This window comes from Panulirus ornatus, chromosome 4, assembly GCF_036320965.1.
Source record: "Panulirus ornatus isolate Po-2019 chromosome 4, ASM3632096v1, whole genome shotgun sequence".
NCBI classification, from domain to species: Eukaryota; Metazoa; Arthropoda; class Malacostraca; order Decapoda; family Palinuridae; genus Panulirus; species Panulirus ornatus.
The window spans coordinates 74,218,042-74,232,383 of NC_092227.1; the positions used below are offsets into that span (position 1 = coordinate 74,218,042).

Consider the following 14,342-nt stretch of genomic DNA (forward strand, 5'->3'; position numbering starts at 1 on the left):
GACGCCAACGAGTGTGTGGTTTATATTTCTGCTTGGATGGCTTTGCAGTGGTGAGGCGTTACCGACGTATTACTTTACTGTACATAGATATGAGTAGGAACCTAGTATGTAATGTGTGTGTGTGTGTGTGTGTGTGTGTGTGTGTGTGTGTGTGTGTCTGAGCACCGATTACAGAGCGCCTTAAGCGCCCCCTGTAAATTGACTCGAATTTCTCAATTCTCCACACCTTCGGGTACTGACCCAACCAGGACTGTGTATGTGTTATTATAAGGTTAACAACACCTGGGACCGTCATCCCACCTAACTGCCCCACCTCACATGTACTAAGCTTTCTGTAACGCTGTGTACTCGAGGTTGTCGAGTACTGTACCTGTAATGCGTTGCCCAGGCTGTAGCATGTAGCATGGTAGATAAAGGGATTTAACTAACTAACCGCCTCAGCCACCGGGCGGGAGACGCAGCAACATTAAGGTGTATGACGTGTGGAGCACTTGTTTACGTTCAGCTGGGAGTTGCGGGGCACGACGGATTGGGAGTGATGAAACAGTGACATGATGATGTACACTGCACCGCCCTTTGCTTGGTGGAGGGAGCATGAAAAATAATGGTCATCTTGTCACTCGGTCCTCGGTATATTTCAGCACTTGGGTCACGCCTGACCTCTGATGAGGGTCGAGAACGTCTTTGGCCAGCGAGAATCAAGTTGTATGGGGCAAGTCAGAACACTTCCCACGGGCCAGAACTGTCATGTGTAGACGTGTCGTCTCCTTCCCGAACACGATGGACACGGTACTCACCACAGGTGATGATGGACAGGAACAGCAGATATCGGATTCTCATCTCGCCGGCAGGAGTACAGTGCACCCAGGTCCCAGGGGTGTGTGTGTGTCGTGGTAGGGGCAGTAGACGTCTGGTGAGCGGGAGGCAGAGACTCCCTCGCGGGCTTCAGCTATGGCACCTTCTGACTGCTCTCCAAGTGTGACTTTCTCTTATATAGCCATGACTCAATATGTTGCCTCCAGTTGCCAGTTCACGCCGTAAAAAAAAATAGAACTTGAAGTAAATATACGGGAGTGATTAATGAAGCGATTAGTGTCGAGCCAAATGGATGGGAAGCGGTGTTAGCGAACTCGCCAGGCCAACGCCTGAGGTTTATATTCCAGACAACTGAACACAGACAGCAAGCTTGACAAGTTCCAGTGGTAGGTGGCGGGAAGATCACTCGCTCTCACACGACTCCTGATAATGGATCTGTGGTTTTTTTTATACTTCGTTTACTGTACTGTACTTCCCCATGTGTGTGTGTATGCGTGTCGGGCGGTCAGCAGTGATAAGATCTCTTTTTTTTTTTTTTACTATACCGTCGCCATGATAGGGGTGGAGTGGGATGGGGGTGAGGGTATGATGTCCCTCTGTCACGTGTATGAAGATGTTGTCTGATCGTCCCGAGTGATGTGACAGATGACGACTATCTCCGGGGGATGACGTGATGACAGAGTGGCTGTGTGTGTGTTGTAGTTCTTGAGAGCTGTTGACCCTCCCAGGAGCCGGCCATGCTGGGGGTCATGAGAGCTCTGGTGCCGACTTGTGTACCTGGACCTATTGACACAGCAGTCAGTCAGTCAGTAAGGACGCCTGTGCACACGTGGGACTTGTATCTTGTGAGCGATTCTCAGGTGTGATTGTACCCCCTGGGTTGGTCGAAGGAAATAGTGTGTATACACTATAACATGATCTGCACACGTAGAAGGCGCTTTATCCTCTCTCTCTCTCTCTCTCTCTCTCTCTCTCTCTCTCTCTCTCTCTCTCTCTCTCTGAGAGTTATCATTAATCTGAAACGAGTTGAAAGAGCGCATTGATAAGACAGTACGAGCGAAGCCAAGTGAATGAGTGGTATGATAATGAGAACATTCACAACGAGAGACACATAGCTGATGACAACGTTCCGTGTGCCCTACGTACCTAACACACAACTGTATTACTGTATCGCTGTTTGGTCACCAACCAACGCTGCGGAAACAGATGAGTTACAGAGAATTCAGAAATTTGTACAAGTAAAATTAAAGTAATGGGACACTTATATTTATCATGTAACACTGAGAACTTTACATAGTAGAGAGAAGAGAGGCTGTGTGATAATCTGTACGTAACAAGAAGTGTAGTTTAAATCTAAAAGCGTCTCACGTGGGAAGAAAAACGTGATTAAATCTGCGAACTTTCCATGAAAATAAACTGCAAAGACGTGGAACAGATGCACACGCACAAGAAACATGGAGAGAGGGAGAGAGAGAGAGACACTCTTTACTGCTCTAGTTAGTGAGATGAGGCATTACGTCCGCTGTGAACATCGAAACCTTGAAAAAAAAAAAACATTGTATCATTGGCTGCAGAAAGCACTAGAACAACGAGGAACTGGTAGTATTGTCACGACTTACGTACGTACGTCCGTCCGTCCGGCAGCAGTACTGTGCATCAAGCCAGGGTCGTGGTGACCGCTGATGGGCTAGCCTTCCATCGGGCACAGATCTCGGACACAGGCGTCTCCCCATGATGCATCTGTAATTTCATCACTAAACACAGTGAACATACTTGGTGTCACTGTAACATAACATACACGATGTCTCTGTAACATAACATACACGATGTCACTGTTACATAATATACATGATGTCACTGTATTATACATGGTCACGTCACTGTAACATGTGTGGTGTCACTGTAACATAACATACTTGGTCACTGTAACATAACATATATGGTGTCACTGTAACATAACATACATAGTGTCACTGTAACATACACGATGTCACTGTTACATAACATACATATCCACTGTAACATAGGATACATGGTGTCACTGTAACATAACATACATGGTGTCACTGTAACATAACATACATGATGTCACTGTATTATACATGGTCACGTCACTGTAACATGTATGGTGTCACTGTAACATAACATACTTGGTCACTGTAACATAACAAATATGGTGTCACTGTAACATAACATACTTAGTGTCACTGTAACATACACGATGTCACTGTTACATAACATACATATCCACTGTAGCATAGGATACATGGTGTCACTGTAACATAACATACATGGTGTCACTGTAACATAGCATACATGGTGTCACTGTAACATATACTTGGTGCACTGTAACATCTAACCCATTTTGGAAACCCCACACTACACATATAGCTAAGTCTGTCTCTGTAAGAAACCAGCTGTCCTGTTCAGTTACCGTAAAGTCTTATTTCTCGAACAGTTGTTCCGTTTATACATACAGGAGATTGATCCGTCCCTGTGTAGAGTACTGCTCTCAAATATAGGGAGGTTCTAACTCTAATACTTGCTAGATAGAGTCTAATATTAACTCTTCCAGACTAATCCGACGACTTAGCTCACTTGTCCTACAGCACGATGTTCGCTCCTCTTCGCTTTCGTATAGATACAGTATTACTTTGGTGTGTGCTCTCGAGAACTGGCTGCTTGTGTGCCCCCCGCCATTAGCTAGACCACGCATTAGTTGGCGAGCTGCTGCGTCGCGCACAGTAGTTTACTGTGTGGCAGTTGGCAACTCAAAGGTGGGCCGTTTTGATACCTGTTTTCTTCTCCACATCTCGTAGCTTTGGAACACACGAGTTTTTTTTTTTTCTTATTACATCTATGACCTGGCCATTTTCAAAAAGGTATGTTTTCCATTTCATCCGAAATTTCAACTTTTTTTTTCTCTTTTATCTCCCTTTCATTCATCCTCCTCACATTTCATTTAAAGCCTGGCCTCAATATGGACAATGTGGACAAGAAAATGCAACATCAGAAAGATATTTAGAGAGAACTAGAACCTCTCCAGATGTGAGAACATTACTCGGACACGCGAGGGAATCGATCCCGTATACTGTACATTCAGCGTAGGTGTTTGGGTTCAAGATTCACGGTATTCGAACAGGTCTCCCAGTCTGCTGGAGACCGACTTACGTACATGTGTAGTGATGGGTTCCCGAGAGAGACTATTTGATGTTACGTTGATTCCAGTTCTGTTTATTGTGCCGAGTTGTCGAACTGTACGGCCATCAGAGACATGGGGAGACTGTAGGAGGCTTAGAGTGACGGGGAGAGAAAACAAGAGTTTGTTGGGTCTGGAATTGGACCATTTAGCGTCTGTCTTACCTAGGATTCCTCTCCAAGCCTGAGTTTTAAAGAGGTAGTTTTGTCTTTGCATAGTTGTCAGTTTTGGGGCTCACCTGGTGGAGAGAGAGAGAGAGAGAGAGAGAGAGAGAGAGAGAGAGAGAGAGAGAGAGAGAGAGAGAGAGGAGGGGTGGTAAAGGGAAGAAAAGGGTGACAAAGAGAAGCGCCAGGGTCTGTTCCCTCCCTCAGCCTCGGGCACTTCTGGTGGTCACACCAGCGAGAGAGTGTGACCACCGTATGTGTTGAGCGTGCCCGGGCTGCGCCTCGCTCGCCTCGCCAACGGAATCGCTGGAAACTGAAACGAGTGAGCGGACGGAGGTGCGGCTCCCATACCACCACAGCCCGGGACCATCTGCAACATTCCTGTCCTCGTCTGTGTCCACTCCCTCCAAGACGACGGTACGACCCGACGGTGAGAGAGCTAGGCTGTCATGCCTTAGGGTCGCGCTCGAGGGTTGTAGCGTCGTACTCGAGGGTCGTACCGTCGTACTCGAGGGTCGTACCGTCGTACTCGAGGGTCGTACCGTCGTACTCGAGGGTTGTAGCGTCGTACTCGAGTGTCGTACCGTCGTACTCGAGGGTTGTAGCGTCGTACTCGAGGGTCGTATCGGCGTACTCGAGGGTCGTAGTGTCATGCTCCAGGGCTTTAGTTTAAGGCGAGCCATCTGTATTAGGGGCTGCAGCAGCCTCGCAGTACTTACTGCCTCTGACGCGCTGTCGGACCTGCAGCTGTTCTACGTTACGTGGAAAGGGGATTCGTGTGATACGATATTATGAGTAAGGGAGGGTAGAGGAGGGGGTTGTGAGTGGAGGTACGGGAGGAGGGAGTGAGTGGCGGTAGGGCACGGGAGGAGGGCAAAGCTTTGGCAAGTTCAGTACTTTATTCCCTAGTGGAACGGGATCCTAGTGCTGTCGCTAGGTAGACCCCCTTTCACTGTTCTACATCAGGTACAGTTTTGGTTCACTTCCTTTGGTTCGTGTGGAATGATTGGCCACTTGAAGAGATTAAAAGAGTTGACTAAAACTGGTGCCACATATTCCAATCCAAAGTGTCATGTATGTTCTATTTTTTTTTCTATATCTCTTCCCGTGTGCTTGAGGCAGGTTTGACATTACCCGATGAACGGTATACTCTTTTGAGTCTTCTCATATGATACTATTGTGGTTTCATCTGAGAATTTTTTTTTTTTATTTTCTTCCCTGGAAGATGATAGTCTTGACCTCATTCACACTGTCCCATCTTCATCCTTGGCAATTGGTCATGTTGGCTGTCATCAACTACGTACGTGGTGCATTCAAAGTCTCTCTCTTGTGTTTTCACAGACCTCACTGCCTTCATATTTCTCACCTGAGTTTCCCCAAAGTTCTGTAACAAAATTCACGTATGATTCAGACTTTCGACCAAGCTATGTTGGTAGGGTAAGGACAAGAGCGGCTCGAGAAATGAGCCTTCTAGAATAGCGTTACTTCTTTTACGTAGTTTGGAGAGGCATCTGTGTACAGCGTTTCTTCCATTCGCATTAACTTCGATCGACTGTCATGCCTGCTCGGGTACCTATTCCTTGTATCAGTCTAGGTGTTGAGGACAGTGTCCAGTAACCCTCTCAAAGTCTGAGCTACACCTCACTCTGTAGTTCCTCAATGTTCAAGGTCTTAACCACTTGATTTGTTATTAGCAAAAATAAGTACAGCATAAGGTCTCTCTCACCCCTTTGGCATCAGCTCCTCCTCCACGGAGTTCCTTACCAGTATATCAAGCGGCCTGTTGAATGTGCCTGTCCATTGCTATAATACACGGGACGAGATATCATCAGGGTCACGTGCCATATACGGGGTATACATCCATTATAAGGCCACTTGTATCTTGGTCAACCATCGCTAGACTCTCTCTCCCATCCGTCCTAGCCAGTGTTGGTGGTAATGTGCCCACATTAGATGCGCCACGTCACTTAACATTGTAGTTCCTCATTGTATTTCTCTTGCTGTCACAACAACCCAGCCCTTTCAGCTTCTTTCCATTGCACGTACTTCACGCTCTCTTATACTTCTCAGATTGTGGCCGGCCTTTGGTGCCGTCTATATCCTTTCCATACACGGTCTGTCTCTGCCTTCCTCAGTCGTGTAACATCCGCTGAATCCTCTTATCCTGTGACCTCCACACTTTCTCTGTTTCCCAACACTGGCGCCACCTACTGACCCCCACTCATTATAGAGTCTACAGCCTCTCACGTAAGGCCATTTTCTATTCTTACTGGAATTCCACGTTCTAGTTTATTATGTCAAGGAAGTGCTTCAGCTTGGTTGAACTTCCTTCCTTGTATCGCCTCTTGGGGGTTTGTTTGTCTTCCTGTCTTCTGGCGGCTGTGTCATTTCCTCACTAACCTCAGTCAGGCAGACTCGACCATGAGGTGACCATGTCTGCCTAGTAGGGTTGCCTGTACCTGATGCTTCGTAGTTCCAGGCTCTTGTGTGTGTGAGGTCAGATCCATTATTGGAGGTGTGTCAGCCTCTGTGTCTATGGTGATTTTAAGTGGCCTGGGTACGGAAGGTTTCCTGGACCACGTTCTCAATATTCAGAGATCCATATTTCTCTTTTGCCCCAGCAGATCCAGGCGCCCTCGGGGGATTGATTCCTCGGAGGTTCAGAGTTCCTCATTGTTGTAACTTTTCCATCAAGACGAGCAGGGTTCGTCTTGATGTCTGCCTCCTGCACCATCCTCATGTTGCTGTCGTTATTGACTCTATCTCCTCATCTTACATTCTCGAAGAACTGTTCGATTAGCTTTTCCCATTGTTTACTGACCTGAAACTTGATGTAACGCGGTACTTGAAGATTTGAACTCTCTCTTCCCTTCTCTCCTCTCGGTCTTTTGCTAGTCTTTCGCTGATCTGTTTCCTTCAGGGAAAGCTAGATGCGTCTGTCCCCCTGAGAAACTATGTCATAACCCCAGTGAATATGGCATGATTCCCCGTGTAGTGTGTGTGTGTGTGTGTGTGTGTGTGTGTGTGTGTGTGTGTGTGTATCACATAGTGGTCATTATCTGTTTTTGGAGAGAGTATAACCCTATCTCATAGCCTCACATTTTCATCATTGTCTCGTCGAATTTCATTTCTTTTTTCATCCTCATCGTTACCAATGTTCCAGTGTCTCACTTCTGTTTGATGAGAGGTTCCTTCCCATACCTTACACAGCTTCTTGTTTTGACATCTTAAGAAACATCGAATTTACGAGCCACATTTAGGTCTTTCTTTATTCATCTTTTCTTCCACTCTGGGCAAGGTCCATTACTGTACACCAACCACTATGGCTTAACTGATGTACATCAGGCACAGTTGTTGTTAAATTGCTCAGAACTATTGGACAAATTTATAATCTAATTTGGGTCTAATACTTGTTATAAATATTTATATACCAATTTCTTTGATCAGCTACAAGACCAGTATATAGTTAGTTTCTTGAATGTTTATATGTCCATTTCTTGTCACAGTCTGGGCATTGCAACCATCCTTAGTCCCTTTCCCAGGAAGGTTTGTGTACAATGATCATCATAACCGTAGCACCAGGTCACCTTGTCTCGTCTCCTTGTCGATAGTTATGGTTGAATTGAATTTCATCAACAGTGTACGTGGCCAAGCCTGTCCCTCATTATGGATGACAACAGTCCTTGAGAGTCCATGTGTATATGTGTCAGTGAACCACGTCATTTACCAGCATATTCGGATACAACGTAGTGTCTGACAGGTTATATTCATCAGTTTGCAGTAGCAGCGGCCACATGACTGATGAGGGTGGAGCACAGCCCAACTGGAATAGACACCTTTGATACACGACTCATGCTTTATCCGAGGCAGTTCAGTTTACTGACGAAGCTTCCTCCATTACCTGCCTACCGACCTTAACCCGATACCTTCTTGTAAGTGCCAGTGTCATGTGACCTCTGGCTGACCAGAGGTACAATCCGGCCCTCCATCTGTCCAGGCTACTGCTCACACAGTCGTCAACACCAGAACATTCAGTTTACATCTCTCTCCTCTGAAGCCACGTTTCGTCTCCCAGAGATACTTTTATTTCCTTCACAAGTACCTATTCATGTCCTGCTTATTTATCTTATCCTGGAGATTACACACAGCTTGTCAGTGACATTGACCTGGTATTTATCACTTTGTCTTTATTGCTGTTTTTTTTTTTTTTTTTTTTTTATCTTACAGGGCGATAACACGCGTGTTCTCTGCCACTCCCTATATACCTCTCCCTCTTCAGCATGCGCATGCTAAACGTCTCAAGAGAACCCAAACGTTCCTGAACTTTCGAAACATTCTTGACAACACTGTAGAGGCAGCCACCATCTGAGTCTTGTGCTTTATATGGGTTCAGATCTTTCATGAGCTTATGCTTATCATGTCGGTGTTTCCCCTGATCTCGTCCATACCGTCCTGGGAGTGTTGTCCCTCGCTCACTACTGTTCGCCTCCTGCGCAGTCCTAATTGTATCTTCTTCGTCACTGGAAGACCTGGCCCAACCCGTCGTTGTACATGACAGTATACGTGACTGAAACCTTTCGGCCGAGATATCGGTTTCACTTGACCTACTGTGTGGGTAGTTCCCGAAATCTTCCTTTCGTGTTATGGCGGCTGTGCCCGGCCTCCTCATCTTCCTGGGAAGAACTAAGTGCCAGTGTACCTCGTCGTCAGACTCCGTCAGTAGTTACCGCAACGTGTGGGTTTTGATTCCCCCTCGGTAGTGTCTTGAGTCATCCATGTGGGCGTGCTGCTGATGCACCGCCGTGTGAGTACGTCCACCGTAAGTCCCCTCCACCTAAAGTCTCCCTTCGTCAGTAGTGCTTTCTGTCTCCTGATTTACGACGTGTTTTTGTTACCCTTGTATTTTGCCAATTGAAAATAGTCTCATCGTTCTTAATTCCTCAGTGGTCTGTATTTTTCCCCTGGTCGATCATATTGTGTAGTTTGCATCATGATAAATGTACAGGTATGCTCACCAGACCTGACACCTCGCGGATGTGTTATTCCGTTCTTGAGAACCTTCACGTCACCAGTCTGTCACGCTTCTACGTGTCCACCCAGTGGCCCGGGACCACACTCCATGTGTCAGTGTCCCACAGTGGCCCGGGACCACACTCCCTGTGTCAGTGTCCCACAGTGGCCCGGGACCACACTCCCTGTGTCAGTGTCCCACAGTGGCCTGGGACCACACTCCCTGTGTCAGTGCCCCACAGTGGCCCGGGACCACACTCCCTGTGTCAGTGTCCCACAGTGGCCCGGGACCACACTCCCTGTGTCAGTGTCCCACAGTGGCCGGGACCACACTCCCTGTGTCAGTGTCCCACAGTGGCCCGGGACCACACTCCCTGTGTCAGTGTCCCACAGTGGCCCGGGACCACACTCCCTGTGTCAGTGTCCCACAGTAATACCTGTATCATCTTACGATCCTCTGTCAGCCTTCCCACCTGAGGCTGACCGGGTCATCATCATGCAGCCCAGGTATCGTAGCTGGGCTGGATCGTTGAACCTCGCCGTGTCACCACAACATCTTGTGGTGGTAAGAAGTTGATGGCCAGCGTCACGCATCTCTCGTCTTGTGGCTCCTCGCTGTGATTTTTTTTTTTTTTTTTATCTTCCTTCGAATCAGTCGTTGTCAGCTCTCTGCGCCACAGTTTTCTGTCATATGCTTAAAATTGCTATTCGTCTTTTCCCTGGCTTTCTCTACAGTGTTGTCACGTCTTGTATGGCCCAGTGTGGCGGTGATGGTGGTTTTATGCTTTAATTTTCGTGTCTTAGCATTTGTCAGTCTTTAAGAATTGCTGTTCTTCATCTGTCGTCGTCTCGCCTGTCGTATGTATGATCCACGATACTGAGTCAGGAGGCTGGTGCGCCGTGGTTGTACCGGGCACTGTGATGATGACAGGTGGACCTGCTGGACGACATGGGTCACACTGAAGCCTCTCCTCCTGTGATACTCCAATCAAGGCATGAGGTACGACGCTTGAGCACGACGGCACGACGCTTGAGCACGATGGTACGACGCTTGAGCACGACGGTACGACGCTTGAGCACGATGGTACGACGCTTGAGTACGACGGTATACGACGCTTGAGCACGACGGTATACGACGTTTGACCACGACGGTATACGACGCTTGAGCACGATGGTACGACCTTTGGATATGTTGGTGCGACCTTTAGCCTGCACTATCAAGGGTCAGGTTCAAGGCTTGGCCATCATGCCCCAACATCCGACCGTCGCACTGCCGGGGTTATCCTCCAGCAGTAGTCAGCTCCCACACGCATCCAGAGGCTGATCACTGGCAACACTCGCTAGGTTACCTCATTTATGTAGTCCACGTTTATCTTCTCTGTGCTTTACCTCGCGTAGCGCTTCTTCAGTAGAGGAGCGAGGGTCGGCCGTGCCAGCCGCTGGTGGACAGACGCTGGTGAGGCCTTGTAGCACTCGGCACTTGCCCTCACTCACCGAGGACTTAGAGTTTTCCCGATTCATCTTAGTTTACGGTGTGTGTGTGTGTGTGTGTGTGTGTGATTATCTATCTGTACAGTACGGATAGATTTACCACATCGTTTTTATGAAGCTTCCTGCTTAATTTCATGTTATGTCGTCTGGTTGGTCTATCCTCACATCTCTGCAAGAACTGTTCGTTGTCTTCATCATCAGTGTGTTTAAACACTCCAAGCTATGATCAGGTCACCCCTCACTCCTCTATCTCACATGGTAATCAAATGTAAGGCCTCAGATTTTGGCTTCATGTATGAAGGTGTGAACAGCTTGATGAATATTACTTGATCATGAACCTTAATGCAATTCTGATAGTTACCAGACGAGTGTTGATGTCCTTAACTCATCTCCTGAGATGGGGGCGCTGACGACGGGTTTGAGAACGTCGTGTGCTCTTGAGGGAGCCAGGGAAGGCCTGGGGATCCAGCAGGCAGTCAAGAGGTCCCTCTGGCGGCCTCCTGACGTAAGGTCGGCGGCCGTGGTGGGTCAGCGGGAGGCTGTTGCCAGCGATCGGGTGAAGAAGCATCGCTCGGCCGGAAGTTCCACGCTGCGGGAAGACCCAGGTGAGGGTTCGGTGCCCGTGGGGGCCCGGCCCACCGCGGGAGTGGCGCCGCGCTGCTCTAGATATGGTCAGGAAATGCCGCCATCTTATCTCGCCCGAAGGTTACTGTCATATAAGATGATAGCGTTGACACGAGCCGGGAAGCCCCGCGCGTCATGACCGGAGGGCGTGTCGGTAACACCAGCGGTGGGGCTGGGTGACACCTGTGTAACATTGGACGGCTACAGTACCTGCCCGCCCATACCTGTGTCACACACACACCTGTCAACACCTGCCGACCCACACTTGTGTCGCGTACATCTCACCACCTGTGTTACGTATACCTGTCGACACCTGTGTCACGCACACCTGTCAACACCTGCCGGCCTATACGTATATCAGGCACACCTGTCAACACCTGCCGACCCACACGTGTCAGGCACACCTGTCAACATCCTGGCGGAAAAAGAGAAGATTTCTTTGATGATGATGAAGATAAGGAAAATAAGATGGCCTTGAGCACAGCACTGTGACGGTGGAGCAGAGGGATGTGACGCTGGAGCAGAGCGCTGTGACGCTGGAGCAGAGGGATGTGACGCTGGAGCTGAGGGATGTGACGCTGGAGCAGAGCGCTGTGACGCTGGAGCAGAGGGATGTGACGCTGGAGCAGAGGGATGTGACGCTGGAGCAGAGGGATGTGACGCTGGAGCAGAGGGATGTGACGCTGGAGCAGAGGGATGTGACGCTGGAGCAGAGTGGCGTGACGCTTGGGTATGGTGAACTGGATGGGCTTGGACTGGAACCATTAGGGTCAGATCAAAGACCAGGCCATCATAGCCATCGGTGGCTCCCTAGCCCACACGGGGTTCCAGACGTCACCAGGCTGGGTGAGCAAGGCTTTAGTGATGGAATTAATCTTCAGACAACTGTGGGAGGAAGAAAGAATGTATGTTTTCACTAGTTCGGGAGCCAGAGGTGGGTAGGGTAGTGGAGTGAGCCAGGACGGAGTGTGGCGGAACCCCAGTGTGTACGACAGAATTTGTGGCAAACTTGATGAAGTAAATGGTCATTAATTTCGGGTAGAAATCTTGGATCGGCGAACATAACACCACATGATATATGGTGTTTAGCAGGGTGGGTTATGTGCTAACGTGTGTGTGAAGGAACACATAGTGGGCACTATGTGAAGGAACATACGGTGGATACTATTGAAGGAACATATGGTGGTCACTATGTGAAAGAACATATGGTGGCTACTATGTGAAGGAACACACTGGTGGGCACTATGTGAAGGTTCGTATGGTGGGCACTATGTGAAGGTACGTATGGTGGGTACTATGTGAAGGAACATATGGTGGTCACTATGTGAAGGAACATATGGTGGGTAGTATGTGAAGGAAGTATAGTGTGGAGGCAGCGGAGGACGGTATGGGTGGACCTTGGAGAAGATGCCTTGAGGACAAGTAACACACGTTCTTGACACAGAAGGGAGAGGGAGGGAGGAAAGGGCCCAGGTTGATATACAATCTGCAAATTACTGTGTGACCAGCTGTCCCTCTGGTAGTAGGAGGTGACGGTGTCCAGGTTGACGCACTGCTGCCGTCAACCTGATATTATACGCTCCAAGAAATTGCTCCATGTTTACTTTAACCCATCTGTTCATAAACCTGCACGTTATGATCATGGTTTTCACCTTTCGTTTCTCTTTTCATGTCTTTCCTCAGCCCCAGATTCAACCCCAAGAGCTGGTCAAGAAGGCCTGTGTCCGCTGATTATATTTTCTCCAGTATTTCCCAGGCCACGTTCGTCAGTGTATTGATATATTGATAAGCATCATTCTTGTTATTTTTCTCGTGATGTGGATGTGTATTTGACAGCCTTAAAACACCGACTGTGATTACATTGTCTTCTTTTTTTTTTTCTTATTTTCGGAGAGTGTATTTCCCATGTCTTTGCCGCAAGGAATTCTCATATTTCCCTCCCTTTATTCCCCTATCTTCCTTGTATTTATTGTTGTTTTCCATCAGTCCAAACGTTATCGTCCATCTTTATCGTATTACATTAACTTCAGTAATACTCCCACATTTCGGTTTGACTCGGCAATAAACTGGCTTGGATTCTTCTGGTCATCTTTATCAGTGCCCGTTTTCTCTTCGTGTGATGGTTCTTAATGGTCTTCAGTGTACGTACCCCCCCCCCCCCCCCCCCACACACACACACACACACACATCACCCTTCATCGCCCGAGTAACATCGCACTTGACCAAGTTTACAGTTGTCTCTGTGATTTCAATTTGCTGTGTTGTCTTTCAGCCTTCCTTCTGGTATGGGTCACTCAGACTGGTCCCCCTTGACCATTCCCTCTCTGTCTCTCTTGTACTGATCCCCCACACACCCATCCTGTGGTGTCCATTCTTCCTCTCGTTATGTGTTGAGAATTACACAACTGTTACCACAGTTTCGATTCTTTCCCCAAAAGTCGTTATGATTTTGTACATTTAACTCGTGTGTTGTCACATCCTTGTCTGAGGTATCACTGACTATTCTTCCACTCGGAAAGTGTTTCCGGTGCTTCCTCTTGTATTTCCAGTGGTTCTCAGTTTTTTTCTTTTTATATCAGTTCATCCCTGTTCTCCAGCTTAAGAACTTTAAAGGCTTTATATTATTACCTATTTGTACTGTATTGGTAGGGAGTTCTGTCCTGGTAGAACCTCCATCTTTTGAATTTTGTTCCATTCATCCACAACAGTGAAAGTAAACGTTTACATCTTTTCTAACAAGTTTCTTGTTTGATTTATTGTTTATGGCCTCCAGTTGATCTTTTTTTGCCATTTTTCCGAGGATATGCTCAGTATCAGCAGACTGGTCCAGAAACATAAACATATTGATCACATCACCCCTTACTCTTTTCTTTTCCATGGTAGAAAAATGAATAGCCTCTAACCTCTGACTGTAGCTTTGCTTTCTTAATGGTGGTACTACCTTTGTTGCTCATCTGTGTACCTTCCCTAGCAGTTGAATGTGCCTTGTTCATTACAGTAACCAAACTCGAGAGGAATGTTTTATCTTTGGCCCAGAG

The 14,342-nt window shown here is 47.7% G+C and overlaps 2 protein-coding genes across 2 annotated transcripts in view; one reads left to right on the plus strand and one right to left on the minus strand.

Moving 5' to 3' along the window:
* The window catches only part of LOC139767488 (trypsin-1-like), a 38,829-nt gene extending 37,867 nt beyond the window's left edge, over positions 1 to 962 (minus strand). The window contains exon 1 of the mRNA XM_071696917.1: positions 798 to 962. Coding sequence (XP_071553018.1) covers positions 798 to 840 — 43 coding nt within the window. The 5' untranslated portion in view covers positions 841 to 962. The remainder of the gene's footprint in view (positions 1 to 797) is intronic.
* Positions 1 to 14,342, plus strand: part of LOC139745674 (uncharacterized) — a 365,941-nt gene that overhangs the window by 50,406 nt on the left and 301,193 nt on the right. The gene's annotated exons all lie outside the window — the stretch shown is intronic.